Genomic DNA, 19,072 nt, shown 5'->3' on the forward strand with positions numbered 1-19,072 from the left:
AGCTCAAAGTGTATTTTAAAGTAAATTTTACACAATGAACTGCCCTCAAAATGATGTAAATTTGCATTTTTCTTGTTAAAGTATGCACATTTGAAAGATCCTACATTTTCTGACTAGACCCAGATGTTTTAATATCCTGTGTTACACGTTAAGAGATCAGCAGATTGATTCCACAAGGATTCACCTGAAATTCCTCTCCGCACTTTCATTTTGCTCCTCACGCGATGCTTTTCATGGTCAAAACACATTCGACGACTTTCCTAATCGCCTTTAACTTTATTTTGACAAATATACCTACCTGTCTGGAAGCATTCAGAGCAAGTTAACAAACGAAAATATCTGTAGACCCTCACTCCTCCTAAAGTGCCCAGAGGCGAGGCTGCAGATCTTTTGAACGGATGTAGGAGATTCCAGCAACGGCCATTCAAGTCTATGTTTAATATAACTTTTCATATATTTCAGATTACTTTATCTTATTTCATTTTATCAATAATTTAGGATATGCATGTGTTAACGAAGGAAAACATTTAGCCTATTTTGCATAAAGCAGACTGAAAGGTGACTATTTATTCATGACAAACCTGTTTACCGCCATGTTTCACACCTACACACCCCAGCCCCAGGGATTCCTTTTTTAAACCAGAAGCGGCCTATAAACACTGAATGCTTTATTAGACTTTGAGTAAAAGACTTTTAGTTAACATTTGAGCAATTAATAATATATTAGCACGAAGGTAGTCAACATAAACATATTTTATCTGCTCATTGTTCTTCTAAAATATTAGGCAGGCAAAAACTTTGATATGACAAGGTATTTGCATTGATTAGCTTACTTTTTTGTAGTTGTTTTGCACCATTTAAACTATTCTAAAAAGCCTTAATACTGCATGTGTGTGTAATATAAACCCTGGGGATTTCTTTGTCTTGGTTATATTAGAAGTCTTCACACTTTTAGCTTGCTTCTTTCCTGGATCAGTGCATGAAAGGGCCTGAGATCTGATTGATTGATTGACTGGTGAGATAAGTGCTTTTGGGGATTTGACTGGGTGTATTTGTGTGCATCTTAATGAGTCAAAGTGAGGAGTTTAGAGTATTAGTGACATCGGAAATCTTAATCTGCTTCTTTAGTTCACCTAAACCCATTACAAATGCCTATATAATCCTTGCCAAGCAATCCACTTTACTGAAGCCACCTAAAGTTTTGGACTATATAAAACCTGAGGGACTCATTGGACGTCAATTTTGGCAAAACATGATATGCTAAGTGAATAAATGAAAACCATTTTTGCTCAAACAATATGAAAAACTCAGTTATACACACGGAACCATTTTAAAATCTTTATTCCATTTTGTAAGCATCTGAGACACATCATTTACATCAATTCATGAGCTCCGAACGGTCTACAAATCAGATCAATACAATCAGCCACAAAAAGGGGAGGGAAGGTTGGTGGTTGGAGGAATCCATTTAAGCTTCACAGGAGGGGTAGAGAAGGGAAGAGACACAAGACTGGTCTCTGCTGCCAAACCCCAAACCCCATCATTAATCCAGTGCCATGAGCTGCAGGGAATGCTGGGAAGGTGGAGGACTCAGTGCAGTTAACCCCTGAGAACAAAAACAAACAGAGGATCATTTATTTTTGTTATGACAGATGCAAAATTTAACAATCAAGTGAGTGTTTTTTTAGGACTGAACATTATATCAGTCTCAAATTTTATATATGCTTACAGTAGAAATGTATTTAAATTATATATATATATATATATATATATATATATATATATATATATATATATATATATATATATATATATATATATATATATATATTATATGGTTTTAAGGCAGTTTACACTTTTAAAACAACTCGTCTTATTAAGCTGAAATAACAAAAAAATCCAGTTATATGGTTTCACTCATTACAGAAACAAAAATATTTAATGCCTGGTTTTTTATCCCATGTTTTTTTATGTATTGTTATATGTTGTATGTTCACGTGGGTTTCCTTCGGGTGCTCCAGTTTCCCCCACAAGTCCAAAGACATGCGCTGTAGGTGAGTTTGGTCAGCTAAATTCTCTGTAGTGTATGTGTGTGAATTAGGGTGTATGGGTGTTTCCCAGTGATGGGTTGCAGCTGGAAGGGCATCCGCTGCATAAAACATATGCTGGATAAGTTGGCGGTTCATTCCTCTGTGACGACCCCTAATTAGTAAAAGGACTAAGCCGAAAAGAAAATGAATGAATGTATGTTGTGTTTGGTTTCTTTTCTCCCTCTCTCTCTCTCTATTGCTGTTACCTGTTTCTCAATTTGGTGTAGAGTAGAGGAAGTTGATTAATTGCACCGGCTGCTCGTTGCAAGCCACATTGAAGCTTGCTTTCAGAGTGTGGTCTCTCTCCTGCCTGGTTGTGTGTGAAAGATTATTGTCGCTAAGGGGAGGAGGGTGCCATTTTATGCTATAACGTGCCAGTAGTTAGGCAGTTAGTTTCTATTGTTAATTTAATAATACATTGTCAGTTTAGACAGTTTTACTCCCTAATTAGCTAGAGTGTACTTTTTTGTTTGTTGTTTTAGTCTATCCCCCTCCTGAAGTCTATTTTTGCTTCTCAGTTTTTGCTTTATTGTACATTTTTGTTAATAAATTCCTTAACTGAATTTGGTGTGTTGTCGTAAAGGCAGGGGACTGCCCCACACTCACCCCAACCAACTTTAAACTCTTCAATGTTACTCTTAGACACTTAACATCAGTGATGTAACACTGGACTAGTATTTTATTTTTAAACGCACTACAGTTGGAACAGTTCACCCCAAAAGGAAAATTCTGTCATTGTTTAGTCATCCACTACTTGATCCAAATCTGAGTTTATTTCTTCTGTTGAACACAAAGGAGGATATACTGAAGAACGTTGGGTAAAAGCGATTGACCTCCAGATTATGGTTTGTTCGTATGGCTGTAGTTTTTAAAACATTCTACAGTTTAGATAGAATATCTTGTTTTGTGATCAACAGAAGAATTTCATTAAGTTAAAGAACCACTTGGTGTAAATGAGAACCACTTGTTTGTAAATGGTTTGGAAATGTTTATTTTTGTGGGGGAAAATCCCTTAAAGTAAATATTTAAGTTAATCCTTTAATTATTTTTTTAAGTTCTGTTAAAAAATAAAAACTAGCAAATTAATGTAGTTAGCAAATCATGTTATTACATAATCATTTATGTTGGTCCAGTCTTTGCAAAAAGTAAAGTTTGTCTGCTATCAAAAATAATTTGCATCAATAATAAAAAACGAATATGTAAAACTGAGTAGTCACATATCGTTGCCTTGGAATTTTAAGGTTCTATCTGCGTTCTAAATGATTTTGAGATATTGAGCTTCAAAGTTTTTGCATTCCATATAGCAAACAATGTGTGTGTAACAGTTCTCCTTCATACATTATCATGACAGAGATACTACATTTGCAAATTGGGTCTAAAAAAATCATGGCAAATGTAGATAGAACCTTCTAATTCTATAAAGTCATTTTCCGCTTGGAATTATAAGGTTATATGTGGCAGATTATTAATGGAAGCATTACTTATAAAGAAATACAAAAAAAAATTGGTGTTGTAACAATATGTTGATGCTTGAGAAAGTAAAATTTGTGTTCTATAACATCTATTTAATGTTTAAGGATGAATATTTTTCATGTTCAAACTAAACATACAAGGTTGTGCTAAATATTTTATCCAGTGCAGATGTTCATTTTATGTTATTATTATGTTAATATTTATTGAATTTTATGCTTTATATGAATTACTGAACGATATTTATTGAATTATATGTTCCATGAATAAATTAAGTATTTACCCTTCAAGGCTTAATATCAAATTTAAAGACTTAAAAGAAAACAGACAATGAGCACTGAACACTGAAAATGTTTCACTGACTATATTTACACAAATAAAAATATTTCACATTTAATATTACGTTTTTAAATAACTCTTTTTTTTACAATGTAAAATTTAACATTTCATCTCAGTGTCAAAAATGCCTCTAAATCTACTCATTTACAAACATCTTTCAGTTTCAGGTTTCTTCTCAATTTTATGTGGTGCGACATTATTTAGTCAACTGATTTTGTGTGATATTTGTGTTTCTTCTCTTTCCTGCTGTCAACGGAGCAGTCTGGCTTAATATGACAAAGAAGGCTGATCATGATTGGTCCTCATTCGTGCATTCAAAATGCTAATTGGCTTACAGAATGAACCTTATAGAGCCAAGCTAGAGTTCGACTTAGTAGATAAAACTTTTTTGTTTGTTTTTTAAATAAAAAGTCTTAAAATGTAAATAAGTTGTCATTTAATAAGAATATGTGAATAACTCAATTTTGACAAAAATGTCAGATAGAACCTTATAATTTTAAGGTGGTGATATGGTAAATTAAAAAAAAAGACATGGTATAACTGACAAAAAAAAATCAATGTCATAAAAAGGAAAGATGAATGAAGCAAAAAAAAAATGTGCATTACTTTTCCTGCATGTTGAGCTCCTCATGATGCCTCAGCATTGCTCTTCACACAGGCAGCAAACGCCTCCATCAGCTCCTTACAACCATCCTCACCTTTCTCCTTTACACTGTAGCACACACAAAACAGTCATTACTTTAACATGCATGCACACATTAATTCACCATCAGTGTATCAGATATACAACATAAAAATACAATGTCATTCTGCAGCTTACAAGATTGCATGAACAAGAGTGAGAGATTGTGAACCACAAAGTGTTAAAAACATATTACATAACTCTGGTTGTTTCTCTAGTTTCTGCCAAGTCATGTAAAACACAGACTTCATGATAGACTGGGAGCTGAATGAGAGAGTATGTATGCATTTGTGCGAGTGAGATTGTTTGAGCCTCTCCACACCAAACAACGGCAGACACTGACACACTGCATTAGAGTGATGGAGCGAAAATGAGGGTTGGAATGATGCCGCAAAGAGGGAAAAGAGATGAAAAGAGAGCGAGGCGAGGATCCTCTGAACCAGAGAAAAACAGAGCCCTAGAGTCACGTGACAAAGCCAGCAGGTAATGAAAAAGAGACATGCATACTGCTAAAAGAGGGCGATGTCGTGACTTACGATGAATTAAAGCCCCTCCTCCGGTTAGAAAGCGGTTTGAGTGTCTCCCTCCCCCATAGATCATCTGCTGCATCTCACACACTGACATAATCACGCTCGCTCTCTCTCTTTCCTCAGTGAGCGGTGATGTAACACACAGCTGGTCAATTTAAATATAAAGAGCCTTATGCAGACTGGTTCTAATGAGCCATGTGACGCAGGGGTGGGGATGCATGAGGGGATAGCATAAGCCAAGGGCATTTCCTCTTTAAAGGCAGCCATTTTAATACTCGGGTGAGGACATGAGAGGAGAGAATAGACCATTGTGAAGCACAAGACTAATCAACAGTGTGACAAAAGCTCTATTGGACAAAAGCCAATTAGGGTCAGATTACGCCCTTATCCTTAACCGGCAATATGTAGAGATCACAAAACCAATTGGATAACCATTTAAGGTTTAAGCATGCATTTACCTGACACTGCTTTTTTAAAACTAACAATGTATTTAAATAATTATGGTCCTTCATTTTCATGACATTTTAAGTGACTTAAAACAAACTTTTGAAAACCAAAAACAATGCTTTTATTACACCTATAACAGTGTGACTGTAAAAATGTGACATAATGTGCATAATGTGTTCAGCGTGTAGTCATCTGGGAGTACTTGGCAACCAAAACAACAGTGAACTACAGGACAATCAGTGCATTCCAAACTGGCTATATCTCCCTCCAAAAGGCACTTTGAAGTGATCAAGGCCATGCTCTAAACCAGGGGTAGGGAACCTATGGCTCAGGAGCCACATGTGGCTCTTTGACCAAAGCTCTCCAGCTGTCTCCCTTCAATAAAAAAATTAAACTGTCACTAAAAATCAGCTTCCTTTTGAAAATACAATTAAAAAGACTTTTTTATTGTATATTTTTACAGCAAAATGAATAAGAATAAAAGAACGTTTCAACCAATGCGAGTGCAGCGCTGTGGATTAACTTGAGTCGTGACACCAATAAAGGGCATGCCGTTTACATTTTGATGGTAACCTTGCGCCATAAAATTCAAACAATGTTCATGAGTGGTGAAAAGAAAGAAATTCTACAAATTGTCCTTTATTAATACATGGACTTGCTCAACATGTGATGCTTCATATATATCCCTAATGGCTCTTTAAAAATTGCATTTGCCAAAGAAATTCGAAATGGCTCTTTGCTGAAAAAAAGGTTCCTGACCTCTGTTCTAAACTGAAGTGCACAATTCTGGCCACTTCGAAGGGGCCTTTGGAATGAAGGATTTTTAAATGGTACAACCGATTGACGCTTTATGCCCCCATAATCCTTGAGGTTGTTTGTTGTCAAAGAGTGTTTCAATAAGAAGGGTTCATGCCCTAAACCATTCAAAGGGGTTAGGAAATAGGCATGAGCGCTTCTGAATGGAACAGCATCAATGGCAGCGTGTAAATGACAACGCCAACTACTCGCTTGGATACCACAGCCGGCAGTTAGCTCTCTGCTGCTCTCATCCGGTTCCAACTGAAGCTAAGCAGGGCTGCTGCGCCTGGTTAGCACCTGGCTGTGAGACCACATGGGGACCACAAACTAGGTTGCTGCCGGACAAGGCATTAGAGAAGCCAGCAGAGGGTGCTCAACCTGCGGTCTGTGTGGGTCCTAATGCCCCAGTATAGTGATGGGGACTCTATACTGTCCAGTGAGCGCCGTCTTTCAGATCATTAAAAAATCCCAGGATGTACTTCGAAAAGAGTAGGGGAATAACCCTGGTATCCTGGACTAATTTACTCACTGGCCTTTGCCCATCATGGCCTCCTAAACATCCCCATATTATAATTGGCTTCATCAATCTGTCTCCTCTCCACCAATAAGCTGGTGTGTAGTGTGCGGTCTGGCACAATATGGCTGCCATCATATTATCCTGGTGGATGCTGCAGACTAGTGGTGGATGAGGAGATTCCCCCCCAACATCTGTAAAGCACTTTAGTACACCAAAAAGTGCTAAATAAATGTAAAAAATTATTAATTAGAATTATTATTATTATTGGCCTGGGATGTTTTGGCAGTTTTTAGAGGTCAACGTATGAATGGGGACCATTTTGATAAATATTTTGGTCACTTGCACAGCTTGCTATATTTACTTTATTTTTCTGAGTCAGCAGTGAGTGATTCACTTGTTAAGGAATTTAATTCAATTCACATTTATTTCTATAGCTCTTTTACAACATAGATTGTGTCAAAGCAGCTTAACATAGAGGTTCTAGTAAATTGAAACTGTGTCATTCCAGTTTTCAGATATTTAAGGATATATTAAGAGAGAAAAAAAATATATATTTCTGTATACAAACAGCTTAGCAGTCACATTGTTAAATTCCAGTTGCAGAGTCCTACAATAGGGTGACTGAGATGGCATACTGTAGTTGCTGGGCAAAACAATGTTCTGTACTGACAATAATGTCAAGTAGGTTCTTTCAATTTAATGATGCACCCACTGAGAAACCTTCTGAAAATGTCCTAAAAATGGGAGATTTTATTCTATGTAACATGAACATTACGATATCAGCTTCCAAAGTCAAATGTTTGCCGGGAGGGAGCTGGAGCTTCTGACATACAATCAAATTTAAAAGCGGTGGCTAATCCTAAATGCTAAATGTATAGTTTGTAAGACTCTTATTTATGTCAGCACTAATGGTGTCTGACTTCATCAGTCTGACATCACTAAAAACAGTATAAAAGAGATGTGTGAACATTTATGATGATGTCAAACACAATAAATTGCACTGGTCCACTGGCTTACTGGTTAATTTAATTTGGTGGACAAATACTGAAACACTTTAATATGTATTATAAAACTGGTGGCAGACCACATACTGTATGGATTACTTCTGTGAAACAAAAAATGTTTTGAGAAGCATTTTCTTTCCCAGTACTGGGTTGCAGTTGGAAGGCCATCCGCTATTTACAACATATGCTGGAATAGTTGGCAGTTCATTCTGCTGTGGCGACCCCTGAGGAGTAAAGGGACTAAGCCAAAGGAAAATGAATGAATGAATGAATGAATGAATGAATGAATGAATGAATGAGAAGCATTTGACCCTATAAGACAGAAATAAATGCTAACCAAAATGGTTTCTGGTTCAAAATATCTTTGTATTTTGCACGTAAGAACAAGTTGAATTTTCAGATGTCATTATTATTATTATTATTATTATTATTATTATTATTACTATTTAGCTGTTTTTAAAATTAATTTAACAAATAAGAAATTATTAAACAAACCAAAATATATTTTAAGAGTTAAATATTAATTTAAAACAGGGTTCAAAATGACAACTAAAGTATACAAATGGGCATTGGATTGATCACCGTTCCCAAATTAAGACTGAATAATTCACATGATGGCCTGTCCTCCACATGTATAATGCAAAGGAAAAAGGGCACGGCTCAGGAGTGCATGATCTAAAACACAACAAACTGCAAATAATACTCTTCAAATGATCACATTTACTTCTCTAATAAAGATTCTAATAAATTATGAATTCACATGAAACTGATTGGTAGATTTAAATGTGCAACTCCTACAACAAAAGCTCATCCCATGCTGATAAACCAGTTGCTTTTTGTTATTGATAGACTGAGTACCACTGTTTACCCTGAGGGGGGCTTTTGCAAAACTAGAACAACACATTCCAACTGATACAAGAGCAGGCATGCTAACAAAAATGAGATGAAAAAGTCTGCTTAAGGTGTAAAAGATTAACTTCTGCTTTGCATCATCATTCTTAAGAGGACACCCCTAGGACAAAATGGCTGTAAGTGAGATAGCTATTGTTTAGTTATAAACTTTGAGGCAGTAAAAGATGGAGAACACCTCAAGGTCATTAGGTCACCACTGTGCATAAATCTAAACCGCCAGAAAGCTGTGAAAAGGTCATATCTTCCATACCACTTGACCAGATGCATCCTCCCAGTGGATAACTGCTGGGGTTAAACCGGTAATGGTAATCCTCTTCTAGTTTTAAAGCCCATGATGAATCCCCTTTGTGGAGCAGTAAAATAAAAAAAAGGGACAAGATGGCCACCGCGACATGCTTAGACCAGGTGTAAACTGATCCAGAGAACATGTTCGTCACGCTGTATAACGAATGACAGATGCACACATCTACACAGGACCATGTGTGAGGGTGCTATAAATACTAATGTGGTGTATGTTACTTAAAGGCTGGCCTACCGAACATTCAGCTAGTCAGCAACACATTGAAGTTGCCCATCATAATTATCACAGGAAGGTCAATGTCAAACTGACCAGCTATTAGCATTTTAATGATTTAAATAACTCTGTGTATCCTCCTTTCTCCCAACAATCTGTGTCATATCTGGTCATGTGGCTTTCTGGTCCTTGCTTTGTCATGTTTGAATAGAGGCTGCTCATGAAAGAGGAAACTACAGATGTTTAATCCTTGACGAATTAGTAGATTTTGTTTATTTTATATCCTGTAATTTAATCGAGAAGGCCAGCACTTTAGATGAAATTGACACATTATTCAACCAAATTATTAAATCCACACCCTTCTGCTATCTAGTCCTTGCACACCAAAGGTCAGGGTTGCACATAACCTTATCTGTTTTCCCATGCAGTGCAGGCCTGTCGACACTACAAACACCAAAAACAGACAATCTACATTTTTAGGTGCATGTGGAGATTAGGGTCAAAATACAGCTTGAGAAATGACTGGTGTCAATGGAAAGGAAACAGAGGGAACACAATGAAATCTTAAACAGGAGAAAAGAAATGACATATAGAATGGACATTTATCACTGCCCATCTCAATCCCATCATCTGTATGATATAAAACCTATAAAACTTATTAATGGGAGGACAAGGAAAAACGGTGAACAGGCTCATAAGCAAACATCAGCGATTTCCACTTATTTTACTGATCGACAATTAAACATGCCAAATCTAGGCCAGGGGGGCTGCAGGGAAAGAAATGGCGAAGGCTGAGAGGAGAAACAAGGATGGCAGGACGAGCGAGAGGAAAGGCATGACGTAGACACATTCCCAACAGCCAATCAGCCGTGAGGAAGAACTGAAGTGAAGAAAACCCCCAAAATGCTCTTAATGAGCGGCCCCACCACTGCTGTCATCTCTCATCAATCTGACACCAATCAAACCATTTAAAAAACTCACAAAACTTAATCATGTTTTGTCTTATTAGAAATACCCCCTTCGCAAACCCGCCGCTTCGCATTCGTCGAAACTCCTTCCCTCCCTCCATTTTGGATCGCCATCATGATGCGGAATTTACACTGTGCATCATAATTCTTCAAATATCATCAATCCCAGCATGATTCTAACCATTTACACTCTACAGTGAAGCTATGTGGGATTAAATCTAAATACTGCATGAGAATTAAAACATTTTTTCATGCGGTCCATACCGGGTTGCAATGGACCAGTACTATGGACACTACATGACTGTTACTCCAGTCACTTACCATTTGTCTAAATCTGCTTTGATGGCCACACAGGCTGCTGGGACAGGGGTTTCGGCAGGAGCTGCAGTCTCTGAGTCCGACATGGTCTATGGCGTTGGTGTGTATGCGTGCCTGTGCTCTGTGCGCTCCTGTAGTTGCATGTGCAAGAGAAACAGAGAGAATGGAGAGTTAGTGCTTACAAGAGGGAGGGGGGAGTGTACATAGTACACGGGGAGGGAGGAGGGGGGAACGTGAGAGGGCACACATGTGTACATGAGAAGAAGATCAAAAGGTGATCGGGTTCAACATTTTCCAGCAAAATAAAACATTTGAAAAGTTTAGAGCTTTAATGCAAAAAGCAAATATTTATGCTTCTTTCTGCAACTCAAAGCACAGTGTGTAATGAAGTATGCTGAGGCAGTCTAAAGTATGCAGAGAAACTTCAGTTGCATTTGGACACAGACAAATTGAACAATTTGTTGCGTTATATACTGAACTGTGCTTGGACACCCCCTATTGGTAACATGTTTTCATTACATCATTACAGCTTGTGGTAAAAAGTGTCAGGCTTAGGCTAAATAATTCACATTTATAATAAAATCATAAACATGTTTATTTTGCAAGTTTTACAAACACAATCAAGTGTAAATTACACTGTAAAAAATGGTTATGATTTCAACGGTAAAAAAACTGTAAAAATGCTGCAGTAAAAATCCGTAACCTGGTTAATGGTATGTTTCCTTAATATATACAGCGAATGACCGTAAATGTACTTTCCCAGACTTCCCTGTATGGCACATGAATTTTTATGCTTTTTGTTGACATTACTATGCATCTTTTTAGTTGTTTCCCCATCAATTACGTACATTAGAGATTTAGATTACATCTAATGTTGATAAACAATGTTTATTTCATGACTTTAATTTTATGCGTGTTACCATACTGGTGTTTAGTAGCTGTGTGAATGACACTGAGCACCTTCTAGACACTGATACACTTTTCTGCTTGTGGGAAACGTTGTTTGTGATGAGCATTGTTTCATAATGTAACTTACTCATCACCACCTGCATATGGCTGTGTTAACATGTCTAACTGTGTAATAAAAGATGTGCAGATGTTGGTAATTCAAAATACAGACATATTACCTCTATAAATTAATGAAATACAGTAGTTTACTGTAAGAATGAGAAATTACTTTGACGGTTTGTACCGTATTTTTAACGGTAATGTACTGGCAATGTAGCTGCCGTTTTTTACAGTAAATTTTACGGATTTATTTTATACATTGTAGGACAATCAACAACAAAAAAACAATGAATGCCTTTAAAATTTTTATGTTTTAAACAGCTAAACAGTTCCGCTTTACAACAAGCTGAAACACACAGAACCATTAAAAGGACACCAGCCATGCAAACTTTTTGAAGCTGTTTGGACAGAAATGGGTTGAAGTATAGTGTTTCCACAGACACACTGGAGTGATGTGTCTTTTGAAAACTTCTTGGCGTTAAAATTGGATCCAAATCCCTGCAATTTGGAGGCCCACTGCACTGTGATGTAGCAGTGCAGTTTCCCTGCCCACCGATATTTATGACATGCATGTATTACCATGTCTCAGTATTAACGAGTATAATAATGTCCACAAGACAGGATCTGCAAAGAAACTTGAAATTAAAATATCTATTCCAACACTCTGTGATCAAACTCAAGAAGCAGTAAATGGTACACTTTGTTTTTTTGAACGTAATTCCTAACCACTGGAATCACCAAAGACGTATAGTGTACACAACTATATACGAGGATGCTTCAATCACACAACAAGAGTCTGGTTTGTGGCAGTTAAATCAGGTTTATTTTGTACAGTAACTTAGTTATAATAGATCTCTGTAGAGCAGCATAGTCCAAAAGTATCTGACTGCAGACTTGCAAGCTGAGAAATGCAGCCTCAGGGTGCTTTCACACCTAGACTTTTGTTTCGGAACCTGGCACGTTTCCCAAGTTAGCGCGGTTCCTTTAGCATATGTGAAACCCGCAATCATGCTCGGATCCGTGCCAAAATAATTGATCTGAGATCGCCTGAATGGGGTGGTCTCAGACCGATTGAAACGAACTCTGGAGCGGATCGATTGTAGTGAGAAAGCAAAACGATCTGAACCAGGCTACATCAGTGTATTATGGATATGTAAGCATATATACGGATATATGAAGAGGGAGTTAAGAGTAGGACTGGATGTCATTCCTACCTGAGATACGCAATCTCAGACACAATGCACTCAATGGAGCTGAGGTCACTGTGGGGGTAGGGTTAGGGGCGGGGTTAGGTGTGCACATTATAAGTATTGCATGCAACTCAGCTTGCATCTGCACCCGGTCTAGAGCCAAACCCTTCTCGCATAGTTACCCATTTGGTAGATATCCTGTCACACTGACTGTGAAAACATGAGGAAAATAGCACAACACAGCAATCGTTGTAAAGATTTGTGTGGCTCATTTATATTACTATGGTATAAATGTGAGCGCTGGTCTCTGTTTCATCATGTCTGAGTTGCTGTCTGTCATTTTGATGTGTTTATTCTGACATCCAACTATGGCTATACTTCTCTGAAACAAAATATCTTAAAAGTGGGTGGGCAGAACCAGCTCATTTTGAAGAGACAGGATATAATAATCTGACAGGTATTTTGACCTGAAACTTCACAGCCATATTCTGGAGACACAAAAGACTTATTTTAAATCTTGTAAAAAGGTCCAAAATAGAAACCCTTTAATGGTGCACTGGAATTCACAACAGTTGTCTTTTTGTGCTTTTTTATAATTAACCAGTTGTTAAATATATAAATTTATTGCTGATTGTATTCTATGAAAAATTAACTGAATCAATAACAAAATCTTACACAAATTTTATATGGGCTGTAATTCACAGCCCTATAACCACCCAAAGACACTGAAAAGTGCTGCACAATCATCATAATAATCATTAAGATGTTTTAGTTTAAGCTGTTAAGATTTAGTACGTGTATATGAATAATTTGCTGCCTGTTTTGTATTGTAGTTTGTGGCTTTTGTATTTTGCAATAATTTATTTATGCATTTATTTATTTATTTATTTATTTATTTATTTATTTATTTAGTTAATTGTGGTTGCAATAAGCTTTTTGGATAAACAGTATTATCATACAAGTTACAAGCATTTCTTTCAATAATGTTATGCTTAACATTTTCTATCTTAGCGTCAGCTGACCTACAAACAGTATATCTGTGAGCATGTGGAAGCGTTTAACTGCAACAAAAGCGCGTTTCAGGCATACATGTTACTTTGCTAAAATCGAAAAGTTTTGTTGATTTCTTTAATAAATCACTTCCTCGGCGCTCAGTTAAAAAGTTAAGCTTGGATAAGCCTACCTGTCTTACTAAATCAAGGTCACGATAAAAACCCGCAGAAACAAATGAGTGAAGGCAGCGTGCGCATCTGACGGGAGTATTCTTTTACCTTCTTCCAGGACACGGTGTTCCTTGAACAATATTTCATTCACATGCATTGACACTGCTGTCAACAAGCTAAAGTGTTTTAATTACATTAGCATGAAATGTCAGCCAATCGATTTACCTTTGTCTGCACACCGGAAGGACCTGGTAAGAGTTAACTGGAAAATGAATATTGTTGAAGTGGGACGCGTAGTTACCAAATAGTGGATCCACGCCCCTTCTCCAGGAGCCTTGAGGGAGGAGAACCGCCCAAAAACAGCGGACACACGGGAATTCAACACACTCCTCGCTTTAATGAGATTATAAGATTATGTTTATTGGATTTGTCATCCTTTAAGCATATATTTTACATCGGTGGATATATAGGCCTACTCTTAATTGTAAAAGTTTTTAAAGTTTGAGCAATGAATTTCTAAAATTTCTGCTAGTTTCAGTTTTTTTTTTTTTTTTTTTTTTTACAATTGTCTTTGCTGATATTGAGGGATTAATAAAGAAACTTTAACATCAATGGAACCATTTATGCAAAAAAACTTTTGTTATAGTGGAAAAAACACCAAAACAAATACACAAAAACCTAAATAACTGAAATAAAACCAAATGATCAGCATTGCACATCTGTTTTGTTTTAGGCTTTTAATATAACAGCAGGTATTTTAAATTGTTCTTAATACAGTGCTCAGCATAATTCCACTGTAAATCCAGCCCATTTTGAAATTGAATATTTTTCTCCATATCTCAGTGAATATAGGCAATGTATTTTGGTGCATTTAAACAAAACAGATTTATTAAACAGATTTATTTATTAAAATCATATATTTGTCACCAAACATTTTTAAAAATTGAAAGATAAAACATTTAAATTCAAACAAAATATTTCAAAAATAATTACAACCTACAAAATGTATTTATTTAGTTATTTATTTATTTATTTTTGCTTCTCTTAATTTTTCATCTTTTTTAAATTTGTATTTAATATTTTTCTATAACATATAAATGTGAGTGTACTAGTTTTTGGATCGTTATCGTAAGTGATTTTGTCAGATAAGCTCCAGATTTGGCTTCAGTACTGACTAATCTAATGTATATGCACAAATATAGCTTTGTATTAAAAATATTAATTTAAAACAGAGAGGTTTGTGAGGGGTGTACTTATATATGCTGAGCACTGTATATATCAAAAAATTTGAGTGTAAAATAATGTGTTTTAGACTAATCAATACATGTTTCTTTGGAAACCAAACGTTTTCTTCTTCTATGGCATTGCTGCTGCTGCAAAAAAAAAAAAGTGGAACCTTTATTATTAAGATTGTATATTCAAATATGACCCTTCTTTAATTAAAAGAAAGACTCTTTGACATGTATTTATTTGGCACTTCATCTGACTCAGTGTCCTGAATCTCCTCAAATGCAAAGACTGACCAAATCCTCAAAAACAATGTTTTTCATTATTTTTTCAGGTCTGAACTAGTTTAAGCACCACACCTGGAGTGTGTTTACTGCATATCCAAATGAAAGTCTATATAATGAGAGGAAAACACAAGAGAAGAAAGAGGACCACACAGATTCACGCAAGAAAATAAAGAAACCTGTTCTAGTAATGGCTCAAGGGTCTAGACTATGCTTTGCAGGTATCTTATCATCCTCAATCTAAACGTTGCCTATTTTACACTTTATGGCTGTCTTTCCTCTAGTCCTAGGTTTGTTCTTTTCGGCTTTTGCCTGTTTGTTATTTAAATTGACCATACATTATTTTATGCTTTTCAGTGGCTATTTTGATGTGTGTGTTTGTCTCCATCAATGGGGTGGGTCTGAATGATTTGCTGGATAGAGCTTCTCAACTTTCAGACAAGCTTCACTATCTCAGCACCTCCCTCACAAATGACCTGGTCAGTAAATGTATTTGTGTATTGTCTATTCAAGTCTATTGTGACTTCCGTTTTATCCAAATTGTTGTTCATTCCATTGATTTGATGGTGTTTGTTTAATTGTGTTTGACCACAGGATTCTCACTTCCCTCCTATTGGAAGGGGAATGATGCCGCGCCCATCCATGTGCCACACGTCATCTCTTCAAATCCCTAATGACAAAGACCAAGCCATGAAAGTGCCGGTAAGAGTGTACTTTATACATATATATATATATATATTTTTTTTTTTTTTTTTTTTTTTTTGCTGTTCTATAGTTTTGTTTGTTTGTTTTGTATTATTAAATAATAAAAATAAAATTAAATATCCACTATTTGCATAATAAAAATTACACTATATTAAAAAAAATTAAATACTAAATTAAAATATATACAAAGACATCTAAGATACAAAACAACTATTAAAACATTACAATCATAAAAAAAATATTTTATAACGCTTACAAATATGTAAGGAGTTTTTATTTAGAGAATCTAACCTGTTTAAGCAAATCTTTTTGGTCTTTTTGCTCAACTAATGTCATCATTTTCTCAAGCCCATGTTCTTTCATATCCATCATTTCTGAAACACAAGTGAAGATTTCCATTCCTCCGGCTCTGTTGAAAGCCTTTTCAGCCAACAGACCATGCTTCCGCAAAACTCTTTTACCAACTATATGCAATTAAAAATGTATAAACTTTTTCTATTGTAACAAGCTTTTGTTTTGGTTTCTCAAATAATTCAAATAAAACTCTCAATCAAAATTTTAATCTAGCTTAATAAAACACTTCTCTAAACTATCTCATTGACAAGTCAAAAAGCTAATAGGTTGATAAGCTCTGCTTTTAATATTTTAATATTTTAGATCATGTCATAGACATCTGGCCTGTAGCCAGCCTGGTGAATAGGTTGGTCTTTTTGCGGCTATATGCCTCATTTAGGCTACTATTTAATAATGAGATTTTTAAATACTGCATTTTAGTGACATTTTAAGCACTGTTATAGCTAAAATAGACTGTTGGATAATCATCATAACCAAAAAAAGTGCATCTGAAAATTCTTGGATAACAACAATAGCCAAAATTAAATTCATTTTACTGAAGGTTACTTATGTTGCTTGACACCCTTTCATTGGTTATTTTTTTGTGCCAAGATTTAGAATAAAATTTACTTGTAAAATGTTTCCTACATTTAAAAAGAATACAGTAGCGATCGATGACTTCACTGACGTCATATTGTATTCCTTGCACAGCTGGATGTTGGACTCATGAAAAATAATAATTTGCATTATCCAAAACTGATCAGATGAAGTTACACTGAAGCGACAGCCGATAGAGTATTCCACTTGGTCTTAAAACCTCTTTCGATGGGTTATTTTCACTATTTATGATGGCATAGCAGTCAAAATAGGACAAATGAGCTCATGTATGGGACAAATTCTAGTGAAGGGTGGGTCTTTCGAACCACCCAAACCACCCCCTGGCTATGGGCCTGGAGATGTGCTGCATCTTTTAGTTTACATTCTTACGTGGAAATGGAAAAGGTAATGTTTTTAACACACCACTGTAATACTTTTGAAAATAGATTTTTTTACTCATCTTGGCCTCTATAAAAGGATTCTGATTGGTCCTCTTCAGCTCATTTGAAGTAGGCCTGCTGACTGGCTCACAAATACAGAAATTTACAAAATACAGTTTAAGAGATTGATTTAGATTTTTGTTTTAGATTTTTTTTAATTTAAATTTTTAAACCTAAAAAAAAAAAAAAAGACTTAATGTAAATAAGTTGCCACAGAATAAAATTATGTGATTATCTGACTAAAATGTCAGATAAAGACACTCAGCTGTATATAATGACTATTCTCTATTATAGATCAGTGCACAGAGCCTTTTTTAAATCCACGGTGACGTTATTGGGTTAACCGAATGAAGCCTTTCAGTGAAACAGCTCTCTCTTGTGGTCTCATGTGGAATGACAGGTGAAAGTATGGCTAGTTTCTGAAGTTTGGTTTGTGCAGGAGGATGAGCTGTTGTCTTTGGCTCGGTCTCTGCTGTTGGCGTGGTCTGATCCGCTCGCCCTGCTCTCCTCTGAGGCGTCCAGTCTGGCACATCCAGAACGCAACACCATTAACAGCAAGACCAAAGAGCTGCAGGACAACATCAACAGTCTGGGAGCAGGCCTGGAGCACGTCGTACACAAGGTGATGGACTGCATATATGGAGAATGGGGGATTTATTATGCCAATTTGGACTAAATGTGAATGATTTCTTGATCATTTGGATTTGAGGTTGATTTATTTTATACTCACCAATGTGTTTTCGTTTCTACAGATGGGCTCATCCTCTGACAACCTGTCCACTCTCCCGTTTTACGGCAATAACCTTGGTCAAGATAAAACGGCTCGACTTATCAATTTCCACTTCCTGCTGTCCTGCTTCCGCAGAGACTCCCACAAAATTGACAGTTTCCTCAAAGTCCTCCGCTGTCGGGCAGCCAAGAAGAGGCCTGAGATGTGCTAGAGTGAAAACACTGCTCTCTGCTGCTCTCTGTGTGAATGTTAATTTAAAATAGCAGAGCAGAGAGTGCTTCAAAATGATTCATTTCAATCACATAGCAAAATATACTCTCTTTATTGTTTGTTTGGAAGATGTAGATATTTCATTAATTATATAATTGACCTTCTTATATACTTGCAAAAATATAGATTGTACTGCACTGTCCCCATAGATAAAAGTTCACTTTAAAGAAATAAAATAATTACTAGGCCATTGAAACATCTTCATGCAATAATACTGTGTGATAAATACATGCACAGTGAATATTGAAGTTCTGACCACAGTTTGATAAGACATTTGTATATTAAGTGACTACAATGTATTTATTATGAGAAATATTCTTAAGCACATGTATTTTAACATCATCTTCTGTAATGTGATATTTAAAGCTCTGCACCAATGTCAATAAATTTCTATCATGCATGTTCAGATTGACTCATAAAACTCACGAACAACACATTTACACATGTGGAAGAACACAGTGAAGACTTTCCAATACCCATCTTTAAATGTAAATTATTTTATATTTTATTTACTTTGAGAACTAAAGTAATAAAAC

At 36.0% G+C, this 19,072-nt stretch overlaps 1 protein-coding gene and 1 long non-coding RNA gene across 3 annotated transcripts; one reads left to right on the plus strand and one right to left on the minus strand.

Moving 5' to 3' along the window:
• Nucleotides 1–1,324: 1,324 nt before the first annotated feature.
• On the minus strand, nucleotides 1,325–14,272 carry LOC130221297 (uncharacterized). 2 transcript variants are annotated; one of them, XR_008836270.1, is made up of 4 exons: nucleotides 14,176–14,272; nucleotides 10,593–10,720; nucleotides 4,506–4,611; nucleotides 1,325–1,606 (listed from the first exon to the last, which is right to left on the minus strand). It is a non-coding gene; the product is annotated as an uncharacterized LOC130221297 (long non-coding RNA). The 2 variants fall into 2 exon arrangements; XR_008836271.1 differs by lacking the exon at nucleotides 14,176–14,272 and adding an exon at nucleotides 13,971–13,991.
• A 1,379-nt stretch (nucleotides 14,273–15,651) lies between these two features.
• Nucleotides 15,652–18,524, plus strand: prl (prolactin). Its single transcript, XM_056453710.1, has 5 exons — nucleotides 15,652–15,682; nucleotides 15,819–15,940; nucleotides 16,056–16,163; nucleotides 17,976–18,158; nucleotides 18,289–18,524. Exons 1-5 carry the CDS (start codon nucleotides 15,652–15,654, stop codon nucleotides 18,475–18,477), a joined length of 633 nt encoding a protein of 210 aa, XP_056309685.1. The 3' UTR covers nucleotides 18,478–18,524.
• The last annotated feature ends 548 nt before the right edge of the window (nucleotides 18,525–19,072 follow it).

Source organism: Danio aesculapii, chromosome 3 (genome assembly GCF_903798145.1).
Source record: "Danio aesculapii chromosome 3, fDanAes4.1, whole genome shotgun sequence".
Lineage (NCBI taxonomy): Eukaryota > Metazoa > Chordata > Actinopteri > Cypriniformes > Danionidae > Danio > Danio aesculapii.

Coding starts and splice junctions, on each gene's coding strand:
- prl (XM_056453710.1), top strand. CDS start 15,652: ATGGCTCAAGGGTCTAGACTATGCTTTGCAG. Junction 15,941..16,055: donor CCTCCCTCACAAATGACCTG/GTCAGTAAATGT, acceptor GTTTGACCACAG/GATTCTCACTTCCCTCCTAT. Junction 18,159..18,288: donor TGGAGCACGTCGTACACAAG/GTGATGGACTGC, acceptor TCGTTTCTACAG/ATGGGCTCATCCTCTGACAA.